We start from the raw sequence: 16,571 nt of genomic DNA, 5'->3' as shown, positions 1-16,571 counted from the left end.
AGGAGCCCGGGCCCCACTGATCGGCCCCCCCCGGCCCCGGCCCGCCCCCCCGCGGGGGGGGGCCCCCAGGCGTCCGGGCCCCGCCCCCGCCCCGTTCGCCCCCGTCCGCCCCCCCCCCCCCCCCCCCCTCACCGGCGGCTCCGGGGGGCGCGGACGCCCCCTCCCCCTCCCCCTCCATGCGCGAGGCCGGGGTCACGGCGGGGTCACGGCAGCGGAGGCGCCGCGCGCCGGGCGGAAGCGCCGCGGGTGGAGGGAGGGAGGGAGGGAGAGGGGGGGCGGGGCCGAGCGCCGTGACGTCACGCCGCGCGCCGCCTCTCCCGGAGGGGCGGGGCCAGGAGGAGGCGGCGGCGGCGGCAGCGCTCCCCGGCGGCGGGGAGGACCCGGAGGGGTCGGAACCCCTTTATTGGGGGGAGGGGGGGGGTTTGGGGGGGTCCCGGGGGGGTTTTGGGGGAGGGGGGGTTTGGGGGGGGTCCAGGGGGCGGCGCAGGAAGAGGCGGAGCCGCTGTACGAAGTATAGAACCGTGTATTCCTCTGTGCGCGGCCGGGGGGGGGGCCCGGGGTCTCGGGGGAAGGGGGGGGGGGGGGGGAGGAGGGGGTTGAGGTGGGGGGGGCCCCTCTTTGGGGGGGGAGGGGGGAAGGGGGGGAGGAGGGGGTGTCCCGACCCCCACAGGGTTTTTGTTTTTTTTTTTTTGTTTTTTTTTTTGCGAAATTAAAAAATAAAACCCAACGAAAGACCCGGGGGGGGGGGGGCGGTAAAAAAAACGGTCCGTGGGGGTGGGGGTGTGGGGGGAGCGGAGGGGGGGGGGGGTTGTCCCACGTTTTTTCCCCACCACCCCCCCCCAACCCCCCCGACACTCTCCGAGACCCCTCTCTGAGCGCCTCCCCCCCCCCTTCCCCCCCACCCACCTCGAGGCGTGCGGGGACCCCCCCCCTCCCCGCGCCCCCTCTTCCCTTTTTGGGGGGGGGGGAACGACGACACGCGGGACCACAGAGGTGCCACCCGTTGGGGGGGGGGGGGGTGGTGACGGTGACGGTGTCACCCTGGGGGAGGGGGGGGTTGTATCTTGACGGGACGGGGGGGCCCGTTTATTTTTTTTTTTTTTTTTTTTTGGGGGTGGGGTGGGGGGGTGGGGGTTGGGTGTTTTAGGGGGGGGGGGGAGGGGGGCGGCGGTGCGTGGTTCCCCCCCCGCCCCGTCAGACGTAATATTCCTTGTCCTTGTTGCGTCGGGCCTTGCCGGGCGCTTTGGGGGGGGCGGGGGCCGCTTTCTCTTTGGGGATCCCCCCAGCCAAGGGGGTTCCTCCCACGGCGTGAGGGACCCCCCCCCCGGCGCCGCCGTTGGTGTTGGGGGCGTTGGGGGCCGCCGCCGCCGCCCCGATGTAATGGCGGCTCTGGTCCACCTGGTAGGAGCCTTCGTCCCTGTTGCGGTACTTGTACATGGCGTAGAGGAGGATGAGGATGCAGAGGGCGGCGGCGGCCACGATGCCCACCACCATGCCGGTGGTCCCCCCGCTTCCCGCACCACCTCCACGGCTCCGGGGGCGGCTGCTGTGGGGACAGCGGGGGGACGAGGGGTCACGGGGGAGCCGTCACCCGTCCCCGTCCCGCCGAACCCTCCCGCGGGTGCCTCTCGCCCGCCGGCACCAGCCCCGGCAAAGGGACGGCCACCACGGTGGGGACGGTGACCTCGGCCGCCCCTTCGGCCTGGCTGGCCGTGACCTCGTGGTGGCCGTCGTGGTGGCCCCGGTCGTTGTCGTCGTCGTCGTCGTCGTCGTCGTTGCGGCGGGAAGCGGTGATGTCACCGCCCTGCCCCGCGAAGTCCTCGTCGTCGGCCGGCGGCAGGTTGGGGTCGGCGGCTTCGCCCGAAGCGAAGCCCGAAGGCTCCTCGCAGTCGGGGCCGCAGCCGGGGGGGACGCGGGGGGCGGGCGGCGGGGGGGAGGACGCGGCTCCCCCCCCCGGGGACGCCGGCAGCACCAGCTCCCCGCCTGCGGAGACACAAACGGGACGGGGGGGGACGGGGACGGGGACGGGGGGGGGACCGGAGGAGGAGGGGGGGGTCAGACCCCGCCGCCAGCCCCCCCTGGCCCCCCGATTCCCCCCCCTCCCCGCCGCCGCTCCTCGCCGGCACGATTAGCATTTACTCTTAGTATTACTATTATTACTATTATTACTATTATTATTATTATTAATATTAATGTTTTTTTTTTTTAGCTAATTTTTTTTCTCTCTTTTTTTTTTTTCTTTTTTTTTTCTTTTTTTTTTTTTTTTTTTTTTTTTAAAAGAGCAAACCGCGGCGCTGCCGTCAACTTACATCGCGGGATGGGGCCGGGTGATTTTAGCGTGGAGGAAAAAGAAATTGCAGGAAGGAAGGGAAAGCACACAAAAAAACCAAAAACAAAAAAAAAACAAAAAACCAAACCCAAAAAAAAACAACAACAACAACAAAAAAAAACCAAACGAAAACCAAACAAAAAGAAAAACAAAACCAAAGAAGAAAAAAAAAAGAGAAGAAAGAAAGAAAGTAAAAAAAAAAAAAAACCAAAAAAAGAAAGAGAAGAAAAGAACAAAAAGAAAAGAAGAGAGAGACACTCGGTGAGAAGGTGCCGCCGGCCGACCCCCTGTGGCGCCAGCGGCCTGCGGCCGGGGAGCAGCCACCCAGCCTGCCGTCGTCCAGCCGTCCGTCCGTCCAGCCGTGAGTCCCTCATCCGTCCAGCCGTCCATCCGTCCATCCGTCCATCCATCCATCCATCCAGCCAGCCGTGAGTCCCTCATCCATCCATCTGTCCGTCCGTCCATCCCTCCCTTCATCAATCCGTCCATCCACCCATCCATCCATCTGTCCATCTGTCCATCCATCCATCCGTGAGTCCCTCATCCATCCATCCATCCATCCATCCATCCATCCATCCATCCGTCCATCCACCCATCCATCCATCCATCCATCCATCCATCCATCCATCCACCCATCCATCCATCCATCCATCCATCCATCCCACCCATCCATCCATCCGTCCGTCCATCCATCCATCCATCCGTCCGTCCATCCACCCATCCATCCATCCATCCATCCATCCGTCCATCTGTCCATCTGTCCATCCATCCATCCATCCGTCTATCCATCCATCCGTCCATCCACCCATCCATCCGTCCGTCCATCCGTCCGTCCATCCATCCGTGAGTCCCTCATCCATCCATCCGTCCATCCATCCATCCATCTGTCTATCCATCCATCCGTCCGTCCATCCATCCATCCATCCATCCGTCCGTCCGTCCATCCACCCATCCATCCATCCATCCGTCTGTCTGTCCATCCATCCATCCATCCATCCGTCCGTCCGTCCATCCATCCATCCATCCACCCATCCATCCATCCATCCATCCATCCGTCCGTCTGTCCATCTGTCCATCCATCCATCCATCCATCCGTCCGTCCATCTGTCCATCCGTCCATCCATCCATCCATCCATCCATCCATCCATCCATCCGTCCATCCACCCATCCATCCATCCGTCCATCCGTCCGTCCATCCATCCGTGAGTCCCTCATCCATCCATCCGTCCATCCATCCATCCATCCATCTATCCATCCATCCATCCGTCCGTCCATCCACCCATCCATCCATCCATCCGTCTGTCTGTCCATCCGTCCATCCATCCATCCATCCGTCCGTCCATCCATCCATCCACCCATCCATCCATCCGTCCGTCTGTCCATCCGTCCATCCATCCATCCGTCCATCCATCCATCCGTCCGTCCATCCATCCATCCATCCATCCACCCATCCATCCGTCCATCCGTCCATCCATCCGTCCATCCGTCTGTCCATCCATCCATCCATCCGTCCATCCGTCCATCCATCCATCCCTCCGTCCATCCCTCCCTCCATCTGTCCTGGAGTCCATCCATCCTGGAGTCCATCCATCCATCCCTAAATCCATCCTCAAATCCATCCATCTGCCCTGGACTGCGTCCGTCCGTCCTCGAATCTCTCCATCCGTCCATGTGTCCGTCCAACCTTGGCTCCATCCAACCTTGACTCCATCCATCCCCGCGTCCCTCCCTGTGACCAGCCAGCGTCCATCTGTCCTTCCGGCCAGCCCTGCATCCGACTGCGGCCCATCCCTGTGTCCATCCCCCCTTGGATCCAACTCTGTCCATCCTTGTGTCCATCCCCCCTTGGATCCAACTGTCCATCCGTCCGTCCCTGTGTCCATCCCCCCTTGGATCCAACTGTCCATCCGTCCGTCCCTGTGTCCATCCCCCCTTGGATCCAACTGTCCATCCCTGTGTCCATCCCCCCTTGGATCCAACTGTCCATCCGTCCGTCCCTGTGTCCATCCCCCCTTGGATCCAACTGTCCATCCCTGTGTCCATCCCCCCTTGGATCCAACTGTCCATCTGTCCGTCCCTGTGTCCATCCCCCTTGGATCCAAATCTGTCCATCCCTGTGTCTGTCCACCTTTGCCATCCATCATCTATCCGTGGATCCAGTGTCCATCTGTCCTTCCATCCATCATCTGTCCATCCATGAATCCATCATCCATCCCTCATCCATCCTTCTGTCCAGCCATCGTCCTTCATCCATCCGTCCATCCATGAATCCATATTCCGTCCATCCTTCCTTCCATTGTCCATCCATCCATCCCTCCGTCCGTCTGTCCATCCCTCCATCCCTCCATCCGTCCATCTGTCCATCCCTCCATCCATCCATTCCTCCATCCATCCATCTGTCTGTCCATCTGTCCATCCGTCCATCTGTCCATCCATCCATCCATCTGTCTGTCCATCCATCCATCTGTCCATCTGTCTGTCCATCTGTTCATCCATCCATCCATCCATCTGTCCATCTGTTCATCCATCCATCCATCCATCATCCATCCATCCGTCCATCCATCCACTCATCTGTCCATCCGTCCATCTGTCTGTCCATCCGTCCATCCATCCATCCGTCCGTCCGTCCATCCATCCGTCCACCCATCCATCCATCCGTCCATCTGTCTGTCCATCCGTCCATCCCTCCATCTGTCCATCCCTCCCTCCCTCCATCCATCCGTCCATCCATCCGTCCATCCGTCCGTCCATCCATCCGTCCGTCCATCCATCCGTCCATCCGTCCATCCATCCATCCCTCCATCTGTCCATCCGTCCGTCCGTCCATCCATCCATCCATCCCTCCATCCATCCATCCATCCATCCGTCCATCCCTCCCTCCATCCCTCCATCCGTCCGTCCATCCATCTGTCCATCCGTTCATCCCTCCATCCCTCTGTCCATCCATCCATCTGTCCATCCATCCATCCATCCCTCCCTCCATCCATCCATCCGTCCATCTGTCCATCCATCTCTCCGTCCGTCCATCCATCCATCCGTCCATCCATCCCTCCATCCATCCGTCCATCCATCCCTTCATCCATCCATCCCTGCCTCCCTCCATCCATTCATCCGTCCACCCATCCATCTGTCCGTCTGTCCGTCCATCCCTCCATCCTCCGGCCCCTTCCCCCCTCCGCCTCTCTTTCCGTCCGTCCGTCCGTCCGTCCGTCCGTCTCTCCGTCCATCCGTCCGTCCGTCCCCCCCTCCTCCCCCCCCTCCTGCCCCCCCCCCCGCTGCCGCCCCTCCCCCCTGTGACCTGGGGGGACCCAGGCGTCCGGGGGACGCCCCCGACCCCCCCCCAACCCCCCCTTCCCCAGGGCGCTGGGGGACACCCGGGGGTGCCGGGGGGGACCCAGGTTTGGGGGGGAGGGGGGGGGACGACACCCATGGGTGCCGGGGGGGTGGGGGGGGGACACGCACACCCAGGCGCCCGGGCGAGGGGAAGGGTGGGGGGGAGGGGAGGGTCCTCGCACGAGGACCCCGGCGGCAGCGGGCGTGCGAGGGCCTCGCACGCTGGGGGGTGGGGGTGACCCCCGGACTCCGGGTCCCCTCCCTGTCCGTCCGTCCGTCCGTCCGTCCGTCAGGGCGGGGCCGAGGCTCGCGCGGGGCACACGCGTGTGCGCGAGGTGGGGCACACGCGTGTGCGCGGGGCGGGGGGGGGGCGGTGGGGCGTGCGAGGGGCGCGTGGGCGGCTGCGCGGGCACGGGAGGGTGAGCAGCCGCCTGCCCCCGCGGCCCCTCGGCCGCCCCCCCGGGCACACGCGCGTGCGGGGACGGGCGTGAGCAGCCCTGGTGCACGCGTGTGTGCGTGTGAGCGGCTCTTGTGCACGCGTGTGCACGCGTGTGTGCGTGTGAGCAGCCCTGGTGCACACGTCTGTGCGTGTGAGCAGCCCTTGTGCGTGTGAGCGGCTCTCGTGCACGCGTGTGCACTCATGTGTGCGTGTGAGCAGCCCTTGTGCACACGTGTGTGCGTGTGAGCAGCCCTTGTGCACGCGTGTGTGCGTGTGAGCAGCCCTTGTGCGTGTGAGCGGCTCTCGTGCACGCGTGTGCACTCGTGTGTGCGTGTGAGCAGCCCTTGTGCGTGTTCATGCACTCATGTGTGCGTGTGCAGGCGTGTGAGCAGCTCTTGTGCACGCGTGTGTGCATGTGAGTGGCTCTTGTGCTCGCGTGTGCACACGTGTGTGCGTGAGCAGCCCTCGTGCACATGTGTGTGTGTGAGTGCGCGTGTGCAGGCGTGTGAGCAGCTCTTGTGCATGTGTGTGTGCATGTGAGCAGCCCTTGTGCACGCGTGTGTGTGTGAGCAGCCCTTGTGCACACGCGTGCAGGTGTGTGAGCGGCTCTTGTGCACGTGTGTGCACTTGTGTGTGCGTGTGAGCAGCCCTTGTGCACGTGTGTGCAGCTCTTGTGCGTGTTCGTGCACTCCTGCATGTGTGTGCAGGCGTGTGAGCGGCTCTTGTGCACGTGTGTGTGCGTGTGAGCAGCTGCTGCGCGCCTGTGCGCACGTGTGTGCGTGTGACATCAGCTCGTGTGCACACGTGTGCACTCGTGTGTGCGTGTGAGCAGCTCTCATGCATGCGTGTGTGCATGTGAGCAGCCCTTGTGCATGAGCGGCTCTCGTGCACGCGTGTGCACTTGTGTGTGCGTGTGAGCAGCCCTTGTGCACGCGTGTGTGCATGTGAGCAGCCCTTGTGCATGAGCGGCTCTCGTGCACGCGTGTGCACTTGTGTGTGCGTGTGAGCAGCCCTTGTGCATGTGAGCAGCTCTCGTGCACGTGTGTGCACGCGTGTGTGCATGTGAGCAGCTCTCGTGCACATGCGTGTGTGCGTGTGAGTAGCTCTTGTGCACGTGTGCACGTGTGTGTGCGTGTGCGCAGCTCTCATGCACGAGTGCACGTGTGCGTGCGTGTGAGCAGCTCTCGTGCACATGCGTGTGTGCAGGCATGTGAGCAGCTCTTGTGCGTGTGTGTGCGCACGTGCATGTGTGTGAGATCAGCTCTTGTACACGAGTGCACGTGTGTGTGCGTGTGAGCAGCTCTCATGCACATGTCTGCGTGTGTGTGAGCAGCTCTCGTGCACACGTGTGCATGTGTGTGAGCAGCTCTCGTGCACACGTGTGTGTGTGTGTGTGAGCAGCTCTTGGGCACACGTGTGTGAGAGTGTGAGCAGCTCTCGTGCACACGCGTGTGTGCATGTGAGTAGCTCTCGTGCACGTGTGCGTGCGTGTGAGCAGCTCTCATGCACGAGTGCACGTGTGTGTGTGAGCAGCTCTTGTCCATGTGTGCACGTGTGTGTGCGTGTGAGCAGCTCTCGTGCACGTGTGTGTGAGTAGGTCTCATGCACAAGTGCATGTGTGCGTGCGTGTGAGCAGCTCTCGTGCACATGCGTGTGTGCAGGCATGTGAGCAGCTCTTGTGCGTGTGTGTGCGCACGTGCATGTGTGTGAGATCAGCTCTTGTACACGAGTGCACGTGTGTGTGCGTGTGAGCAGCTCTCATGCACATGTCTGCGTGTGTGTGAGCAGCTCTCGTGCACACGTGTGCATGTGTGTGAGCAGCTCTCGTGCACACGTGTGCGTGTGTGTGAGCAGCTCTCGTGCACACGTGTGTGTGTGTGTGTGAGCAGCTCTTGGGCACACGTGTGTGAGAGTGTGAGCAGCTCTCGTGCACACGCGTGTGTGCATGTGAGTAGCTCTCGTGCACGTGTGCGTGCGTGTGAGCAGCTCTCATGCACGAGTGCACGTGTGTGTGTGAGCAGCTCTTGTCCATGTGTGCACGTGTGCGTGCATGTGAGCAGCTCTTGTGCACAGCTGTGTGCGGGCATGTGAGCAGCTCTTGTGCATGCATGTGCTCACGTGCATGTGTGTGAGATCAGCTCTTGTGCGTGTGTGCACGTGTGTGTGCGTGTGAGCAGCTCTTATGCACATGTGCACGTGTGTGTGCGTGTGAGCAGCTCTCGTGCACACGTGTGTGCAGGCATGTGAGCAGCTCTCATGCGTGTGTGTGTGTGAGCAGCTCTCGTGCACGAGTGCACATGTGTGTGCGTGTGAGCAGCTCTCGTGCACACGTGTGCGTGCATGTGAGCAGCTCTCGTTCACGTGTGTGTGTGTGTGAGCAGCTCTTGGGCACGAGTGCACGTGTGTGTGCGAGTGAGCAGCTCTTATGCACATGTGCACATGTGTGTGCTTGTGAGCAGCTCTCGTGCACACGTGTGTGCAGGCATGTGAGCAGCTCTCATGCGTGTGTGCGTGTGAGCAGCTCTCGTTCACGTGTGTGTGTGTGAGCAGCTCTTGTGCACGAGTGCACGTGTGCGTGTGTGTGAGCAGCTCTCGTGCACACGTGTGCGTGTGTGTGTGAGCAGCTCTCGGGCACACGTGTGTGTGCGTGTGAGCAGCTCTCGTTCACGTGTGCGTGCGTGTGAGCAGCTCTCGTGCACGTGTGTGTGTGTGTGTGAGCAGCTCTCATGCACATGTGTGTGTGCGTGTGAGCAGCCCTCGTGCACGCACGTGCACGCGTGTGATCCCGTGTGCGCGTCCACCCCCCCCGGCGTGTGCGAGGGGCCGTGTGTGCATGTGCGCGTGTGCGCGTGTGCGTCGGGGGGGGCCGGGGGGAGGCGGTGTGTGTCGGGGGGGTGGGGGGGAGGGGGTTGCCCCGGGCGGGCGTGCGAGAGCCTTCGCACACGCGTGTGCCCGGGGCGGCCCCGCGGAGGCGGCTCCCACCTGTGCCGGGCTCACACTCCTCCAGGTCCTCGTCGTCGCTCGGGCACTCGGCCGAGGCCACCAGCAGGTCGTCCGTGTTCTGGGGGGGGGGACACACGCGCACATGGGGGTCAGCCCCACGGCGGGGACCCCCCCGCAACCCCCCCGCACCCCGGGACACACACACACACGCACGCACACGCGTGCACGCGGGACCCATAAGTGGACCCAGGTGTCTGGGACCCCCCCCCCTGCCATGGCCACGAGGGATCCAGGCGTCCCGGTGCCCCCCAAGTGGACCCACAGCTCTGGGACCCCCCCCTTGCCCCCCAAGTCTCAGGGGACCCCTAAGTGGACCCAGACGTCCGGGTGCCCCCCAAGTGGACCCACAGCTCTGGGACCCCCCCCTTGCCCCCCAAGTCTCAGGGGACCCCTAAGTGGACCCAGACGTTCGGGTGCCCCCCAAGTGGACCCAGGTCTCTGGGACACCCCCCTCGCCCCCCAAGTCTCAGGGGACCCCTAAGTGGACCCAGACGTCCGGGTGCCCCCCAAGTGGACCCAGGTCTCTGGGACACCCCCCTCGCCCCCCAAGTCTCAGGGGACCCCTAAGTGGACCCAGACGTCCGGGTGCCCCCCAAGTGGACCCACAGCTCTGGGACCCCCCCCTTGCCCCCCAAGTCTCAGGGGACCCCTAAGTGGACCCAGACGTCCGGGTGCCCCCCAAGTGGACCCACAGCTCTGGGACTCCCCCCTTGCCCCCCAAGTCTCAGGGGACCCCTAAGTGGACCCAGACGTCCGGGTGCCCCCCAAGTGGACCCACAGCTCTGGGACCCCCCCCTTGCCCCCCAAGTCTCAGGGGACCCCTAAGTGGACCCAGGCGTCCCGGTGCCCCCCAAGTGGACCCACAGCTCTGGGACTCCCCCCTTGCCCCCCAAGTCTCAGGGGACCCCTAAGTGGACCCAGACGTCCGGGTGCCCCCCAAGTGGACCCACAGCTCTGGGACCCCCCCCCTTGCCCCCCAAGTCTCAGGGGACCCCTAAGTGGACCCAGATGTCCGGGTGCCCCCCAAGTGGACCCACAGCTCTGGGACCCCCCCGTTGCCCCCCAAGTCTCAGGGGACCCCTAAGTGGACCCAGATGTCCGGGTGCCCCCCAAGTGGACCCACAGTGCTGGGACCCCCCCGTCACCCCCCAAATCTCAGGGGACCCCTAAGTGGACCCAGACGTCCGGGTGCCCCCCAAGTGGACCCACAGCTCTGGGACCCCCCCCTTGCCCCCCAAGTCTCAGGGGACCCCTAAGTGGACCCAGACGTCCGGGTGCCCCCCAAGTGGACCCACAGCTCTGGGACCCCCCTCACCCCCCAAATCTCAGGGGACCCAGATCTCCGGGTGCCCCCCAAGTGGACCCAGGTGTCCAGGACCCCCATGGCCACGACGGATCCAGGCGTCCCGGTGCCCCCCAAGTGGACCCACACCTCTGGGACACCCCCCCGCCTCTTGCCCCCCCCCCCAAGTCTCAGGGGACCCCTAAGTGGACCCAGGTCTCCAGGACCCCCATGGCCATGACGGATCCAGGCGTCCCGGTGCCCCCCAAGTGGACCCATAGCTCTAGGACCCCCCTCACCCCCCAAATCTCAGGGGACCCAGATGTCCGGGTGCCCCCCAAGTAGACCCAGGTCTCCAGGACCCCCATGGCCACGAGGGACCCAGACGTCTGGGTGCCCCCCAAGTGGACCCACACCTCTGGGACACCCCCCCGCCTCTTGCCCCCCCCCTCAAGTCTCAGGGGACCCCTAAGTGGACCCAGGTGTCCGGGACCCCCATTGCATTGGGGCACCCAGAGGTCCGGGTGCCCCCCAAGTGGACCCACACCTCCGTCCCCCCCCCCCCCCGCCCCCCGTCCCCCCCCCTCCCCGTTACCTGCGCGACGGTGTCGCGGAGGGTGGGCGAGCGCCCGCGGCGGGTGGTGGTGGTGGCCATGGTGGTGGTGGTCTCCATGATGGTGGTGGCCATGTCGGGGGGGGCGGGGGTGGCGCCGGGGGGGGCGGGGGGCGGGGGGGGTTCCCCCACCAGCCGCAGGTCGCCCTCCAGCCGCACCCGCGGGTGCCCCTCGGCCGCCAGCGCCAGCAGCTTCAGCCCGTTGTAGTAGAGCCCCGAGAGCTGGCCCTGGAAGGGGCGGCCGCGGTCCCGGCCCCCCACCCGCACGGCGGCCTGGCTGTTGAAGATGGTGAGCTGCCGGCCTGCGGGAGACACACGTGGCACGGGGGCGGGCCACGCACCAGGGCCCGCCGCGTGCGACGGCGCCGGGGCCGCCACGTGCGATGGCGTCGGGGCCGCGGCGTGCGATGGCGTCGGGGCCGCGGCGTGCGACACAACATGGCCGAGGGGGGCGTGAAGGCCTCGGGGCCCGCAACGTGCGATGGCACCAGGGCCACGACGTGCGATGGCACCGGGGCCATGACGTGCGACACACCAGGGCCACGACGTGCGATGGCGCTGGGGCCATGACGTGCGATGGCGCTGGGGCAATGACACGTGACAGTGCCGGGGCCATGACATGCGACACACCAGGGCCATGACGTGCGACACAACATGGCTGAGGGGGGCGTGAAGGCCTCAGGGCCCGTGACGTGCGATGGCGCCAGGGCCACGACGTGCGATGGCACCGGGGCCATGACGTGCGATGGCACCAGGGCCACGACGTGCGATGGCACCGGGGCCATGACGTGCGATGGCACCAGGGCCACGACGTGCGATGGCACCGGGGCCATGACGTGTGACACACCAGCGCCATGACGTGCGATGGCGCCAGGGCCCACAACATGCGATGGCACCAGGGCCATGACGTGCGATGGCACCGGGGCCACGACGTGCAACACACCAGGGCCACGACGTGCGATGGCACCAGGGCCCACAACGTGTGATGGCGCCAGGGCCATGACATGTGATGGCGCCAGGGCCATGACGTGCGACACACCAGGGCCATGACGTGCGACACAACATGGCCGAGGGGGGCGTGAAGGCCTCGGGGCCCGCAACGTGCGATGGCGCCAGGGCCATGACACGTGACAGTGCCGGGGCCATGACGTGCGACACACCGGGGCCGAGGTGCGTGCGACGCACCAGGCTGCACTTGCACGAGGGCCGTGTGCGCGTCGCACGAGGGCCGCGGCGTGCCTTGCGCCGGGCCGTGTCGCACGAGGGCCGCGTGTGCGTCGCACGACTCCCGCGGCCTGCGCCGCGCCGGGCCCGGCCCCGTGTGTGTGTGTCGCACGCCCCTCCCTTGCACGAGGGGCCCCCCCCGGGGCCTCGCACCACGACCAGCCCCACCCCCCCCAGCCCCCCCCCAGCCCCGCCCCCGCCCGAAACCCCCCATCCCCCCCCAGCCCCCTCCCCAAAACCCCCCGAAAACCCCCCAAAAATCCCCAAAACCCCCCCCAAAAATCCCCAAAACCTCCCAAAACCCCCCAAAAATCCCCAAAACCTCCCACCCCCCCCCCCCAAAATCGCCCCCCCCCTCCCCCACCCCGGGCGGCGGCGGTTAAAGGGACCCCAACGCCCCCCCCCGGCCCCTTTAACCCTCTGAGCTGCGCCGGGGGGGGGTGGGGGGGCTCAGTTTGGGCCCAAATCGGCCGCTTTTGGTTCATTTGGGGCAAGGGGGGGGAGGGGGGAGGGTCCTGCCTGAGCGGGGCCGGGGGGGGGGAGGGGGGGGGAGGGGGGGGGCACAGGCCTCGTGAGCGCACGACAGGCGTGTGACGCGGCACAGGCGGGACGTACGCACACGCGTGACACGCGTCGGCCCTCGCGCACACGCCACACGCGTGACACGTGTCACACCCCACACATGACACCACGTGTGACACCCCACACGTGTCACACCACACACAGCACACGCGTGTCACACCACACGGGTGACACCACATGTGTGACACACCCCACCCGTGACACCACATGTGACACACCCCACACGTGACACGCCACACGCATGTCGCTGCACACACGTGACACACCACACGGGACACCACGTGTGACACAGCACGTGTGTGACACACCCCACGCATTTCACACCCCACACGACACACACGTGTCACAGCCCACACGTGTCACAGCCCACACGTGTCACACCCAACACGCGTGACACATCCCACACGTGTCACACACGTGTCACACCCCACGTGTCACACCCCACACGTAACACACCCCCCACATGACACACACGTGTCACACCCCACGTGTCACACCCCACACATGACACACATGTCACACCCCACACGTGACACACACGTGTCACACCCCACAGGACACACCCCACACATGACAGACCCAACACGCGTCACACCCCACACGACACATGTGTCACCCCCCACGTGACACACCCCACACGACACACGTGACACACCCCACACGTGACACACCCCACACGTGACACACACGTGTCACACCCCACACGTGACGCACCCCACACGTGACGCACACGTGACGCACCCCACACGTGACGCACCCCACACGTGACACACCCCACACATGACACACCCCACACGTGTCACACCCCACACGTGTCACACCCCACACGTGTCACACCCCACACATGACACACACATGACACACCCCACACGTGACACACCCCACACGTGACGCACACATGACGCACCCCACACGTGTCACACCCCACACGTGTCGCCCCCCACGCGTGCCCCACGCCTCCCTGGCGTGTGCCCCGGCCCTGCCGCCCGTGGGGGGGGACGGGACGGACACGGGACCCGAGGCTGCGGGTGGCTCGTTAGTCCGCGGCTCATTAGTTGGGGGAGGGGGGGTGTCATTAGCGGGGGGGGGGGGTGTGTGTCATTAGCGCGCGTCACTAATTAGCGGGGGGTCGTTAGCGCGGGCGTTAGGGGGCTTTAGCGGGTTTTAGGGGGGGGTTTAGGGGGCGGCAGCACTCACAGGGTTAAAGCGCGGTTTAGGGGGGCCGTTAAGTTCGTTAGTGTCCCTTTAACCGGGCGGTTAATGAGCGTTAATGAGCGTTAATGGGGGGGGGGGGGCCCACACACACACACACGCCCCCCCCCCAGCCCCAAATATGTGGGTCCCGGACGTCCGGCTCCCCAAATCCGTGGGGGTTCAAGTGGCTGGGTCCCCAAATATGTGGGTCCCGGGCATCGGGGTCGCCAAACATGTGGGGCACAGACGCCGGGGTCCCCAGATCTGTGGGGCCCAGACGCCGGGGTCCCCAAACATGTGGGTCCCAGATGCTGCGGTCCCCACATATATGGGGCCTGGACACCGGGGTCCCCATATATGTGGGTCCCAGACGCCGGGGTCCTCTGATCCGTGGGGCTCAGGTGTCTGGGCCCCCAGATATATGGGGCCCAGATCGCCGGGGTCCCCAGATCTGTGGGTCCCCCAACGTGTGGGTCCCAGATGCCGGGGTCCTCAGATCTGTGGGTCCAGGATGCCGGGGTCCCCAAACATGTGGGTCTCGGACGCCAGGGTCTCCAAACACGTGGGTCCCGGGCACCGGGGTCCCCAGATCTGTGGGTCCCCAAATGTGTGGGTCCCGTATGCCTGGGACCCCAAACATCTGGGACCCCAAACATGTGGGTCCCGGGCACCGGGGTTGCCAGATCTGTGGGTCCCCAAACATGTAGGTCCCGGGCACTGGGGTCCCCAAACATGTGGGTCCCGGATGCCTGGGACCCCAAACATGTGGGTCCCCAAACATCTGGGTCCCCAAACATGTGGGTCCTGGACGCCGGGGTCCCCAGATCTGTGGGTCCCGGACTCCTGGGACCCCAAACATCTGGGTCCCCAAACATGTGGGTGCTGGACTCCTGGGTCCCCAGATCTGTGGGTCCCCAAACATGCGGGTCCCCAAACATCTGGGACCCCAAACATGTGGGTCCCGGATGCCGGGGTCCCCAGATCTGTGGGTCCCGGACTCCTGGGACCCCAAACATCTGGGTCCCCAAACATGTGGGTCCCGTATGCCTGGGACCCCAAACATCTGGGACCCCAAACATGTGGGTCCCGGACGCCGGGGTCCCCAGATCTGTGGGTCCTGGACTCCTGGGACCCCAAACATCTGGGTCCCCAAACATGTGGGTGCCGGACTCCTGGGTCCCCGGATCTGTGGGTCCCCAAACACCTGGGACCCCAAATGTGTGGGTCCCCAAACATCTGGGACCCCAAACATCTGGGTCCCGGACTCCTGGGTCCCCGGATCTGTGGGTCCCCAAACACCTGGGACCCCAAACATGTGGGTCCCGGGCACCGGGGTGGCCAAAGGCGGGGGTGCCCCAGATCCGGGGGTGCCCGGGGGGGGCGGGGGCGGGGGCCGGGGGGGGTGTGTGGGGCGGGCGGCGGGCGCTGGTTGTGGGGCGAGTTACCTTTGTCGAGCAGCCACTCATCGACCACCCGCCCCAGGCGATAGGGGATGCGCTGCCGCGCCAGCGCCAGCCGCTCGCTGTCCCCGCTGCCTTGGGAGGGAGGAGAAGAGCGTTACCCCCCCGCGGCCACCGCGGCCACCAGCCACGCCGCCCCCGCGGCCACCGCGGCCACCGCGGCCGCCAGCCACGCCGCCACCGGGGCCACCGCGGCCGCCACGGCCGCCGCCGACAGCAGCGACAGCAGCGACAGCGTCGCCGTGGATCACTGCGGCCACCAGCGACAACGCCACCGTGGTCACTGCGGCCACCAGGGCCACCAGCGACACCACCACTGGCACCACCGTGGTCACTGTGGCCACCAGCGACACCGCCACCGGGGCCACTGGGGCCACCAGGGCCACCACGGCCACCGCCGACACCAGCGACACCATCACCATGGTCACTGCGGCCACCAGCGACACCGCCACTGGGGACACCGTGGTCACTGGGGCCACCAGGGCCACCATGGCTACCACTGACACCAACACCGTCACCCCCATGGTCACTGCGGCCACCAGCGACACCGCCACTGGGGCCACCATGGTCACCAGGGCCACCAGGGCCACCATGGCTACCACTGACACTGACACCAGCACCACCGTGGTCACTGTGGCCACCAGCGACACCGCCCCCGTGGCCACTGCGGCTGCCAGCCACGCCGCCACCGGGGCCACCGGGGCCGCCGCGGCCACCGCCGACAGCAGCGACAGCAGCGACACCGTCGCCGTGGATCACTGCGGCCACCAGCGACACCGCCACCGTGGTCACTGCGGCCACCAGGGCCACCAGCGACACCACCACTGGGGCCACTGGGGCCACCAGGGCCACCACGGCCACCGCCGACACCAGCGACACCAGCAACACCATCACCATGGTCACTGCGGCCACCAGCGACACCGCCACTGGGGACACCGTGGTCACTGGGGCCACCAGGGCCACCATGGCTACCACTGACACCAACACCGTCACCCCCATGGTCACTGCGGCCACCAGCGACACCGCCACTGGGGCCACCATGGTCACCAGGGCCACCAGGGCCACCATGGCTACCACTGACACTGACACCAGCACCACCGTGGTCACTGTGG

The 16,571-nt window shown here is 65.7% G+C and overlaps 1 protein-coding gene across 1 annotated transcript in view; it reads right to left on the bottom strand.

Annotated features, from left to right (window-relative positions):
* Positions 1-1,404: 1,404 nt before the first annotated feature.
* The window catches only part of LOC141737161 (neurexin-2-like), a gene marked incomplete at its 5' end in the record, with an annotated part of 60,044 nt that continues 44,877 nt past the window's right edge, over positions 1,405-16,571 (bottom strand). Inside the window, 4 exon segments of the mRNA XM_074571799.1 lie at positions 1,405-1,983; positions 9,084-9,162; positions 10,982-11,301; positions 15,445-15,534. Of these exon segments, the coding sequence (XP_074427900.1) occupies positions 1,574-1,983; positions 9,084-9,162; positions 10,982-11,301; positions 15,445-15,534 (899 nt within the window).

This window comes from Larus michahellis, unplaced genomic scaffold, assembly GCF_964199755.1.
Source record: "Larus michahellis unplaced genomic scaffold, bLarMic1.1 SCAFFOLD_383, whole genome shotgun sequence".
In the NCBI taxonomy this organism is placed as follows: Eukaryota; Metazoa; Chordata; class Aves; order Charadriiformes; family Laridae; genus Larus; species Larus michahellis.
This window is presented reverse-complemented; position numbering and strand designations above follow the sequence as displayed.